The 12,723-nt window shown below is 39.0% G+C and overlaps 1 protein-coding gene across 6 annotated transcripts in view; it reads right to left on the bottom strand.

Annotated features, from left to right (window-relative positions):
* LNPK (lunapark, ER junction formation factor) overlaps positions 1-11,006 on the bottom strand; it is a 60,844-nt gene extending 49,838 nt beyond the window's left edge. For 2 of the 6 annotated variants that reach the window (XM_087708733.1, XM_087708747.1), the window contains exons 1-2: positions 10,855-11,006; positions 2,531-2,621 (exon numbers count right to left, since the gene is read on the bottom strand). In XM_087708733.1, the coding sequence (XP_087564859.1) occupies positions 2,531-2,557 (27 nt within the window). In that variant the 5' untranslated portion in view covers positions 2,558-2,621; positions 10,855-11,006. Of the gene's footprint in view, positions 1-2,530; positions 2,622-3,321; positions 3,418-10,610; positions 10,806-10,854 lie in introns of those variants that run through there. The other 4 variants (XM_087708725.1, XM_087708741.1, XM_087708716.1 and 1 more) reach the window with 2 other exon arrangements.
* Between the last annotated feature and the right edge of the window lie 1,717 nt (positions 11,007-12,723).

Here is a 12,723-nt window from a genome sequence, read left to right as displayed (position 1 = left end):
CACTTGACTGAGACTATCCCAAATGAAGCAGTTGCCCAGGTCTGTAGAAAAGTAACTTTGACTTCTGGGTGATCTAAAATGTTGGCAAATGCTGGGAGGGAGGGAGGGAGGGAGGGAGGGAGGGAGGGAGGTAGAAGAAAAGACAGAGAAAGAGATGTTCTTTGACTAGAATATATTAAAGTTTAATAGAAATTTTAAGAAGTGGGGGGAAAAGTTTATTGAGAATTTTGAAAAGGGTAAAAAAATAAATGCTTTTTATTTATAGAAAAAATTAATTAATCAAGTTGTAAATTTTAGTAAACTTCAATGTACAGATTAATTATCTTTCTATATTTTACATAAATACAAACAGAAGATTCCACTTTGCAGTTAGGATTGTGATAAGGTCATCTTGAATCTTGAACAGGTTTGTCTAGTTATGAAGAAATAAATAAATTTATTTAAAGATAAAATCTGTCCTCTTTTATCTCTCTCTCTCTCTCCCAGGACACACTAGTAGCAAGATGATTTTGCAAGCCTGGAAACTATAAATATAGGATATGGCCAAAAGTCTCAAGAAAACTGTCACTGCTCCACTTGTTATCAGTGCTCCAATGAAGCTGAAACAAAAAGGGTCATGCCAGGACAGGTTTGAAGGAGGCCCTCCAGCCATAGGACACCAGCCCTCCAATAGTGAGAAAACAAAAAAGAAGACAAGAAGTTGCTCTAACCACCTAAGAAAAACAAATATTGTATGCAACCACATAAATAATATGGTATATATGCTGAAAACGTTTCCCTCCTTTTCTCTCACATTCACATAGACAAATTTATAATGGAAAGGAAATGTTTCAGAATGATGGGAATGCAAATAAACATTTATGTTCATTGCATCTTTACACAGAAATTCTCACACAAACGTGTATCCTAGGCTCATACATATATATGTGAATCCGAATCCGAGAGAGAGAGAGAGAGAGAGGGAGGGAGGGAGGTGAGGGATTACAGAAAGCTATTTGCAATACTTACTTAGCGATAGATTTCTGTGCATTTCTATCAGATTGAGGACAAATTTCAGTCCCAGAAATTTCCAGTCTCTCCAGTTACAATGCAGTAGATCAAACTGCAGTAAATGTTAAGTTCTTTCTTCAACAGTGCAATCAGTGCAATAAACTGGTGGTGTAGTATGCCAGAGAGACTTGAGTTCAAAATCTCAATTCTGTCATGAAATTTGCAGGTGGCCTTCAGTGACTCAATATCTGTCAACCCGAACCTACTTCCCAGGATTAATGTGCAAATACATTACATTTATACTATAAATGCTGCTCTGAGAGCTTTTAAAAAGAAGGGTGGGATATAAATGTGATGTATACGTAGCAAAAAATATATGCAGATACACCCCATTGTATTATCTTCAATACTTCACAGCCGTGTACATTTGCACATAAATAGAAAAAATCCTTTTTCTATATATACAAAGAAACTGTTTAAATAGAAGGGTCTTTCTTAGATTATACAGATCTGAAAAATAACATTTGCTTGCATTTAAAACTAAACATATTCCTTATACATAAATACAACCTAATGGCATCCATTTTTTAAAGCAGGGCTAATAAGATTATTAAATTATGTTTAAAGTATAAACATGATTCCCTGTATGTGATTTATACATTTTAACAGGCAGAGTTCATTATAAACCAAAAAAAAATTCTTCAAACTCAATCTACTATTCTTATTTTTGACTACCATCTCCAACTTGGAAATTCATTGATATGATTTATGATTTGTGCATTCTTATCAAAGTTTTCCATGAGATGCATTCTAAATTCAAGGAAACAGGAAATAAATGCTGTTCTTGTTAATGATTCCAAAAAAGGTGGAAACTCCATGAACTAAGTTGCCTGTTATATCTGGTCTTTCATTAAGCAAAACTCGTATTGCAAAATGCTAAAACATAACAGATTTAATGTCACCCTTTCTCTAGACAGCACCTTAGTCATTAGCGACATATTTTTTTCTACAGCATCATCTAAGCAGAGGTCCAACCCCCTCCCCCCAACATTCAGACCACTACCGGTTTGTGGCCTGTTAGGAACTGAGCCATGCAAGCAGCGGGCAAGCGAGCAAAGGTTCATTTGCACATGTCTAGGATCTAGGTTGCATGTGAAACCATCCCCTAACCTCTCAGTAGATGGAAGACACTTTTTCTTCTGAAATATGTCCCTGATCCCAGACAGGTTGGGGACCATTGACCTGGGGCATCTCATTCCATGATAGACACAATTTAATACTGTATAAAAGATAAGCATAGCCTTCTGATTTTAACAGATGGATTACATTCTGCAGCCCAAACATTCCAGCTGCTTATCTTCACTGGAAGACTCAACATACAAATAGAAATAAGAGCAATTAATACACTGAAAAATATTATTCTCCTGTAGCCAAACTCACCAAGTTGTTCTACATTACAGAACAACTTAAAAATTCATCTGAGACACCCTCCTTCCTGCTGTACAAAAATATATACCTCCAATTGAGAAGATTTACTTACCCGCCATCTGGAAATCATTCCACCCATTGCTTTATTTGTGGAGATGGGTTGCTTTGGTAACTTATAACCAATCTTGTAATGGAATTCACAGCTAGAAGTAAAGCATTTGTGTTTTTAATTAAAAATTCACCCACAGTGTAACTCTAAAAGTATTAGGATATTTCAAACTATATTCTAGTCATCCAAATGACTCATCACTAACCACATAGGATACTTTTAAAATACACTTACACATTTTTACTTTACATACATACATACATACATACATACATACATACATACATATCATTTGTTTTGTGCTAGAGTATACATTTGTATGTGAATTTTAAATTATTATGTAAAGCTTTCCAAAAGAAATCCACTGTAAAATTTCAAGTAGCCATGGAAACTAGATAAAGTTCCATCCCTTCTTTAATTAATACTAGATAAATAAAAATAAAACATTTACTATCAATTAGATGACTATCATTAGCAACTGTAGTTTTAGAATGGAGAGTCTGAGAGCTGATTAATATTTCAATAGAATTTCAATGTGAATATTATGAACTTCATTCAAATCCCAGAAAGGCATTATTGAAATTAAAGACCTCCATCCGTGCAAATATGGTATAAGATACAACAATTCAAATTAACTTGGTTACATCCCCCTCCCCAATATTTTAATGGTGTTACAGTTGCTTGGCATAAATCAAAAATATCTGGGGCAGGAACAAAAGCAAGTTTGCTTCTTCTATCAAGAGGGAGGTACAAAATTTTCAGCAATTTCTCCCTCCCTCACTGCAACTCCCTACATTTTCATCTGTTCCAAAGATTCAGATCCTTGTAGAGATATGCGAGAGGAGCCATTGGAGAGTCTGGAAGGAAATCACTAAAAATTCCATTTTCTCTCCTGCTGACAGATGCCTTCAACAATAGAAAAAAATCAAGTGAGGGTACATAATTCAAGTTGTGGAATAGATCTTATGGACTAAGCAAAATTACTGCAAGCTGAACAACAAACTGTGTGTGTGTGTCTGTGTGTGTGTGTGTGTGTGTGTGTGTGTGTGTGTGTGTGTAAGATCTGAGCATTTTACAGCCCCAAGGCACCTCCAAGCCCTTTGTCCCTATCCAGCCCACATGAGGTCAATCAGAAATTGGAAATCAAATGTAAGTAAGAACGCCACAGGGCTGGGTCCAGTTCTATGCAATCACTGTGCACTCCTTCAGTCGGCTGGGGGCCACAGGAAGGTGAGGGGAGAAAGGGCTTCTCTGTACCTTCAGAGCGCTCACCCCTCACCTACAGCAACCTGAGGAAGCAGTGATGGTGATCATCACATGAGGGGACCTAGGCTCAGCCATACAGTCAAAGTGTGTCCTTGTAGGCAAGAAGGTCTAGTACAGCCAAGAGCTAGCAAATGAGCAGGAGCATGGTGGCCACAGCAGAAGAGTGGTGGCTGGGTCTGGCTGGCCTAAAATGAGGTGAAGTGAGGTGAGGTGAGGCTCCTTCCTCCTTCCTTCCTGAACATGCCAGTGCCAGCCATCAAAGTTACCAAGAAGCAGCTCAACTCCAAACACAACAGGGACCAATAAGATCTCTGCCAAAGGGCAACAGCCTATTGGTTTCAAAACAGTCCCAGTTCTCATATGGCCCCCTGGGGAAATTGCCATCCCAGACAGATATAGAGATAGAGATAGAGATAGAGATAGAGATAGAGATAGAGATAGAGATAGAGATAGAGATAGAGATAGAGATAGAGATATAGAGATATAGAGATATAGAGATATAGAGATATAGAGATATAGAGATATAGAGATATAGAGATATAGAGATATAGATATAGACACTTGGTCAGTTAACTCTACTTAATTTAAGTAGCCATGAAAGCATCTCACGTCCCCCATTCACCTCATTAAATATAAACATTTAAAACTTCTATTTCTTTTTTCATCTACCAGGAATTAAAAATATGGATAGGCTAAAAACACGAACCAATATTTCTATTAATTCTATTGCTACAAGCTTGGACCTCCTCCAGTATTAATTCTGTATCCTTGAATATTATAGATTAATAAATTTTATTAAACAGCTGTTGAAAATCCAAAAAATGGAAGTGTAACCAATCCAATTTATTGAATAAAACTTGGGATTGCTGGATATCAAATAAGCATATTATGTTCACCAGTTACAATTCAATTAAACATAAATTTTAGTTAATCATCTAAGAAAAAATTAATATACTCAGTGAAATGATAAAAAATAAATAAAAGAAAGAGGTCAAGGAAGAACGGGAGAATTTAAAGAAATGGCATACAGAGTTAGGAATAGAAGAAAAAAGTGGAAAATTAAAATAAGTTGCACCATTAAAGCTTCTTGTCACAACAAAGAATCAATAAGTTTAGAAATGTAGCATTCATACATACATTTGCGTGTTAAAAGTGCAGATTCGTGAAAAGCTTGGCTTAAAAAGAGAGAACAAATGATTAATGTAAAAGTTGCTTTCTTGAGAAAATAAATTAAAAACTGAGAAAGTTTTTTTAAAAAGTGAGCTTCCCATGCAAAACTGGGCTGCTATTTGCTAGCTTGGTGTGATAGCTTAGTTTCTTTTAGATAAAGGGACAGAAAAAAAGAGGAATTTCCCAAAAGAAAGCTGTGTTTTCTTCTGATTTATTGAGTGGCTTATACTTTTCTTGAGAGAATTTAGTAAATTCAATAGATCCATGATGGCGAACCTCTGGCACGGGTGCCAGAGGTGGCACACATAACCCTCTCTGTGGGAATGAATGCCGTCATGAGCTGCTCGTCTGGGTTCTGGAGCACACATGCACGTGAAGGAACCCCGAAGAGCAGCTGGCTGCCGGGCGCATGCGCATCAGCCAACTGCTCTCTTCTGGGTTTTGGCACTTCGGCCTGTGCGTGCACACACCAGTTTCAGTATTTGATACCAAATAGGTTAACCATCACTGCATTAGATCATAGGGGAGCTGTTATAAAGAAAGAAAAAAGTCTTCAGCCCAGTGTACTTGGGCACACATTGGTTATAAATGGAAAAGAATTCAGTTTCTGGAATTTTGGGAACTTCTTACCTCAATAAATCTTACTAAAGAGAATTTTACGAGAATCATGCATGAACGCATGCATACACATACACACAAAAAACACACAACACACACTTATCCTCTTCCCTTTTGGCTTAAATATGAAAGCTCAAATTAGCATATTACTTGGTGATTACTTTTTCCCCTCCAGCAACGTCTGCAATTTTACAAGTTAATCAGATGATGGGAAGTATTAAGGGAGCTAACCAGAAGAAAGAGAATATTTGCAGAAGCTCTTGGGAGTGTCTTGATTGAGTCCTAATCATTAAAAACATCTCCATGCTTCAGTGAAACTGGAATAGCACCTTCTATATTTACCAACATGCGCCAGAGGTTCCTGATCATTTCATTTGTTGCTGAAACACAGACAACCTGTGGTAATGTACAGACAGCCATGAGTTACACACCCCTTGCAATTTACATGGCCACAATTGTACCACAATAAGATACAATGCAACAGAGAAAACCAGGCTGCAGCCAGAAGTACTTTTCACAGAAAAGATTATGAGATTTTTAGAACTCAGCTACAAATGATTGATTCTAAGACTGCCTCACTTCCTAATTCTTGAAGTTTAAGTAGGTCTTGCGGTATCATGAGAAAAAGATTTTTCTCAGGGCAGAAAGAATGAGCTATTTCATAATATCCTAATACATGAAAACATGTATTAGTAAAAAAAAAAAAAGCAAAGGGTATATTATAAAAAAAATGAAAGGATGTATGTTCAGCATCTTATTTAATTAATAGCTTTTTCTCCAAGCAAGAACAAAAGATTTAGTTTTCTTTCCTTTGATTGTATCCAATTTTCAGAGGCTACCTAGACAAGCCCCTGCAGTTTTCTTGGCAAGTTTTCATTTTTCAGAAATTGTTTACCACTGCCTACTTCTTAAGATTGAGACAGGTTAACTGGCCCAAGGTCACCCAGCTGGTTTTGTGCCCAAGGCAGGATTACTCACATTCTCCTGGTTTCTAGCCTAATGCCTTAACCACTATATACCAAATTGTCTCTGAGCAGATCTGTCTATTTACAACTGCTTTGAAAAAGTTCAATTTATATTTTTCTTTGTATCTTTTTCTTTCTTTTCTATTTTTAGTTTTATTCCTTTCTTGACTTTTAGCTTTCTCTTTTATTTTTTCTTTCTTTCTTTCTTTCCCTTATTTATATCATGCCGTTATTACTTTTATAAATAGCAATAGCAATAGCAGTTAGACTTATATACCGCTTCATAGGGCTTTCAGCCCTCTCTAAGCGGTTTACAGAGTCAGCATATCGCCCCCACAGTCTGGGTTCTCATTTCACCCACCTCGGAAGGATGGAAGGATGAGTCAACCTTGAGCCGGTGAGATTAGAACTGCTGAATTGCAGATAAGTCAGCTGAAGTGGCCTGCAGTACTGCACCCTAACCACTGCGCCACCTAATAATCCTCCCTACTCCTACTTTCTTTACAACATCCTGTGAAATGGGTTGGGCTGAAAGAGTGATTGACCCAAAATCAACCAGATGTTTTTCATGCGTAAAGCAGGACTAGAGATAACTGTGGTAAGATGGGCGGCCAATAAATTTTATAAATAAACTAACTCATAGTTTTCTGATTTGTAACCTGGTGCCTTAAACCAGCGATCCCCAATCTTTGCATTTTGGTGGCCCAGCTGGGGGAAGGAGAGAAACTAGGCCATGTGGCCTATTTGGAATTGGGCCAAGGAGGTGGCTGGCCACAGCTTGACTTGTGCGAGCAGCAGGCACACACAACACACGTGTAGGTACCCACCGGCCCACTGCTCATGCAAGTTGAACTGTGCATGCACACTCTGGCTAGCCACTCACATGGTCCAGTTCTGAATAGCCACAGCCCAGTAGTGGGCCAGGGCCTGGAGGCTGGGGACCCTTGCCCTAATCAGATCAAACAGGCTCTTTTTTTCTTCATATTATTTTGTATTACTTTTTATCTTTTTAAATTTTACCTTATCATTTTTAAAATGTGTATTAAAATTATTTTTAAAAGTAATATATTTCAATTACAATATGCTTCTGACACTATGTTTCAAATGAAATCCAAATATATACAGTAGTGCACAAGTGGGTTCAAATCTGCTAAATCCAGATGTCAAGCAAATGATAAAAGACCTGAATGTTCCAGTTTGATCCAGATGCCTTTAACATGGAAAACATGAGCTATGGCCACTAGAATGGTTATTACCAAGTATTTCTGAGCAGCTATTCCTTTTCCATCCAAGTGCTTCCCCAGTTGCTGAACCAGAGAGAAAATCATTCTCTGAAGAACCACTAATAATGCAAAAAGACATATCCAAGTAAGAAATCTCCTACAACTTCAAGTCCTATTTAGAAAGAGCACAGAATTGGCAAAAAAAAGTTAATTTCAGGGTAACCTTTCCCCCACCCCAAAAATAAGATGACTATCAGGATATATCTCAAATAGCGTACTCTCTAGAATACAAAATGACTTAAACTGGGAACAAACTTTTAGCCCTATGCTGTCATTGCAACATGCTACTCACATGTTCATTCTCCCTGGAGAGGCCTATGCATCTGAAGTCATTTAGGCCCAGCAGTGTATACTTTTAAGAACTAAAGTAACCTTTCCTCACTTGAGCAGCTTTAAGATGTGTGGAGTTCCATTCCCAGCATTATTAACTATGGCCATGCTGGCTGGGGAATTCTGAAAGTCTGCACATCTTGAAGTTGCCTCATTGAAAAATACTAAATTAAGAGAAAATAGCTAATATCTATTGAGCCTAACTCTACACAAGGGTCATTAAAACATAGTTTATCTAACATAAATAAATTCAGCAATGCAAAATACACACACACACAAACAAAATAAAAGAGACAGCCCTGGGTGGCATTTCTACTAAATATCCATTTCTTGTCATATCTTATCATGCAAAGAAAAATATTGTCTACTTTGGAACTAAAAGCTATTGGCAGAGAATGGAGTTAATTGTTTTAACATAACACCCCTTTCAGTTTTTACCTACTCAAGAAAAAACTCAATTTCAGCAAGAACTCAAGGAGCAACTATATTTATCTAATCAAGAAACAACTCTTGAGACACTGAAAAAATATTTTAGCAGTTAAATCATTGTCAAACCACAACTTGTCCAAATGTTTTGGCTAGATAATAAATGGTGAACTAGATAAATGACTAATGCAAAGAAGCAATGACTGATGAATATGCCTTTAACTGAGCAATCCAAAAAGGATAGGGGAAATAAATTACTAATTTCACTAGAAAGCTGAAAGGTAGGATGGATTTTTTTTAATTTAGTTTCTTCTCTTCCTATTGCCTCATTTTCCAAGTGGGTCAGAAGATAAAGTATATAACCTTCTGAGCTCAAGGCTTTTATTCCCTATTTTGGGATGGAAGTGATGGGGAAATAGAACTTTGTTTCTAGCTCCCCTATCAGAGGCCCCACACATTCCTTTTTAACCTCTTCACAGAGAAGCAACAGCTGCAGACATTTAGCTTGAAGAACTTCGTTGCTCTCTATGAAACTCTATTAGTTTCTCTTGCTATCTCGGGAGCTAGAGGGTTATAGACAGAATAGTTTAATTATGAAATGTTAAAACTCCAGAGAAGGAACATAGTGTCTGGATTGGATTGCCAAACATTTCCAAATACTGACAAGCAATGAGGTCCTGCGTGTTTATATCTTAAGTGGAACCCTAATTATGTAGTGTCACCAAAAATGAAATTTTGAGAACAGATTCTGTAATAAATAATGTTAAAGAAAAAAACAGAATAATATTTACAAGTTCCTAGGCAGAAATCAACATTCCCTTTCTCCACTGTAATATGCAACTGGTTCCTCCATCACCCACCCTCCACCTTAAGTGAAAAAAACTAGATTATACACTAATCCACATTTTCAGATTCTTGCAGAAGGTCAACAGTAACATTATGAACTTTTAAAAAATTGCAGAGTTACTTTACTCCTGTTTGATTTCAACAACGAAACTAGACGGACAATTTCACAAACAAGTAAGACAAGAGGCAGCTCACCCTGCATACTTTCCCACAATGAGAACTATTTGACATCTCCCCTCCTTCTTAACAACTTTAAGATGTATCTGTGGCATAACTCAAAAATTTACAGTTTCAACTCTTATACTCAGGCTTCCTATGGACATATCTGAATAGATACAGGGACAGTTTTTGCCTCAAATGCCATCACTCTGCTAAACAAATAATTCCCTCACCACTATCAAACTATTCACTAAGACTGCATTACTATTATTATTAGTCTTCTCATCGTTCCTATCACCCATCTCCTCCCACTTAGGACTGCAGGACTGTGACTTTGTTGCTTGTATCCTTATAATTTATATTGATATTGTTTCCTGATTGCTTATTTGTACCCTATGATTATCATTGTTGTACCTTATGATTCTTGAAGAATGTATCTTGTCTTTTTACGTACACCAAGAGCATTTGCACCAAAGACAAATTCCTTGTGTGTCCAATCACACTTGGCCAATAAAGAATTTTATTCTATTCCTATTCTTATTCCTATTATTAAGGATCATTTATTCTCAACCAACCATTTTTTTAAACAAAGGAGGGGGACTTCTTTAATATAATGTATACAGGGGGTGGGGAATAAGATTGAAAAGTGCTAGTTTCAGCTTAAAAATGCCACACATCTACTCAGGCTTTGAGGCCTAATATGTTCCAGAAGGCTAGACTAGGTGCACCAACATTCCCCCAGTTGGGCGCCTAAGGGAGCCCATCATGCTCGCCTCCACGCCCTCCGCCCATCCTTCAGTGGTTACTGCGGCAGGCTCCGCAGGGGAAGCTTCCGTGCCACTCGTAACAGCCTGGCATCCCACGCAGGAGGCAGAGGCAGCCTCTGCCCGGCGCTCCCAACCGACCCACAGCAGCCTCTCACAAAGGAAAGGCAGGACGCAGGTGGACCTCGAGGAAGGGGGCTATATAAGAGGCCAAGGGCGGGCGGGCAACCTGCCCCAACCCCGCAAAGCCACTCACCTGCCTGGCTTCTCCCTTGCGTTAAACTTCAAAGAGCCCCGGCAGGTGTCCCTCCGGGCGCCACTAAGCCCCAACGCCTCCCCTGTCTCGTCGCTCCTTCTCTATAAAGTTTTATTTTTCCTTCTTCGTTTAATCGCCAGCCGTCCGCCGGCCAGCAGGAGCACACGCCCCTCTCTCTCTCTCTCTCTCTCTCTCTCTCTCTCTCCTCCCTACTCGCCCTCCTCCCGCCCAGGTGGAAACGCACCTGCCCCGCCCCGCTGCAACTTCCTTCCGCCGCGCTCGGGCTCGACGCGGGACGAGGAGAAGGAGGCGATTCCCCTCCCCTCCCGTCGAACTTCCTTCGTGCTGCCTCTCAGTCCGAGGAGGCTGGCGGCGTTCGCGGCGCGGCCATTCTGGAAAAGGGCAAGGCCACCAGTGAGGCGGTTATGACGCAAGACAGGCGCCGCGCCCTGCGCGGCCATCTTGGAAGAGGACGAGTGGTTCGGGCATGGTTACGTTTGTTGGCGTTGGTGATTCGCCCGCTCTTCCGCTAAGGCGGGCTTTCAAGTTCCAACTGTAAGAAGAGATGATTGCCTCTTTGCCCTGCCTTAGAAAGCAGAGTGGTCTAGTACTGGATTTGAGAAGAAAGTTCTACTTCTAAGACTCGACTTTCGGAACGGGCGGTCGTAGAAACCTAGATAATAATTAAATCTTCAAGTACTTAAAAAGAATCCTAGGCGTGTTTTTTTTAACCATCAGAATGAAGCGCGGAAAGTGACAGGCAGAGAACTGGCGGTGTCTCTTATAGACAGGGCGGGAAGAGAGGAGACCCAAAGGGAGTAGTAGAGCCTGGCTTTGCAACCCTGTGTTTGGTTTGCCGAAGCATTGAAGATACAAGGGTTCGTTTAAAGAACATATATCCAACCGATGAGCATAGATTGATAAAGTCTGTGCACAGATGGAGACGTGCTTTTGCGTGGGCGGAGGAATGGTGGAAGATCGTTCCCCATTATGAGGACAGCTATCACGACACACAGCTGCACTACTTGACTCTGTCGTTACATCAAACCCCCGAAACTTGAAACTTAAACTCTCTACTATTGACCTCACCCCATTCCTAAGAAGTCTGTAAGAGGGGTGCACAAGCGCACCATCGTGCCTACCGTCCCTGTCCTACTGTCCCCATTTCATTCATACTCATTTATTCTTATATCTATTATCTTGTAAACGACTGACAAATCAAATAAAAAATAAATAAATAAAATCGTTCCTGTTATTACGAGGACACAGCTATTAAGACACAGCTTGCAATCCAAGATCAAAACAAATATAATATAATATAATATAATAAGGTGTGGTTAAATGGGAGAGGACATGCAAGTCTTCACATGTGATATTGTATCTTGTCCACCTTGTCCACCAAAGGCATTCAACAATGTGGCGGTTGCCTCAGCACATTTTGACAGAACAGCAGTGCTGCTATTATTCATGGGGGCCAGAAGAAAGAAAATCATACTTAGGACCCCCCCCCCCTAAGCAAATATGGTACAAAATAACTTGTGCTGAGAGCCAAAAACATCTTTGGTACTGTTAAGTTATCTGATTTCCTTGGATGGAACTGGAGCATTGCACCAGAAAAAAAAACACCTTTTTTCATTTCTATAATTTATCTGCTGCTGCAGTTCCTCTTCCTCAGGAGACAAGAAGAAAGGGGTGGAGAAGAGACAGAGTTCCCCGTTTTCTCGGAACCCTCTACTTTTCTTACCAAGAGTGGAAAGAACAAGAGAGATGGAGAAGTGGGTCATTTTATTTTTGTTTTCTCTTTTTTAACAAAATTAAAAACAATCAGGCAATACAAAAATCTACATACACAATCATATATATTAGTGATAAACTGAAATAAAGTGCTATCTAGACATCTTTGAATTGGCAGAAATAGAAACTGGCTTTAACTTGCTATTTCTGTGCTACCCCCTCTCTTTTAAGTCATCACCAAATTTATTCATTTATTTATTATTTTATATGCCACCCATTTCTCTAATTAATGTCTCTGGGTGGCTTACAAAGAGTAAAAAAATATTAAAATAATGAAAATGTTAAAGGCTATATTTACTTACTGATTGATTGATTGATT

The sequence above is a fragment of the Thamnophis sirtalis genome, unplaced genomic scaffold (assembly GCF_051295495.1).
Source record: "Thamnophis sirtalis isolate CommonGarterSnake01/CBP01778 unplaced genomic scaffold, rThaSir2_p1.2 scaffold_1, whole genome shotgun sequence".
Taxonomy (NCBI): domain Eukaryota; kingdom Metazoa; phylum Chordata; class Lepidosauria; order Squamata; family Natricidae; genus Thamnophis; species Thamnophis sirtalis.
The sequence above is the reverse complement of the archived record's forward strand: the minus strand, read 5'-3'. Positions and strand labels throughout refer to the sequence as shown.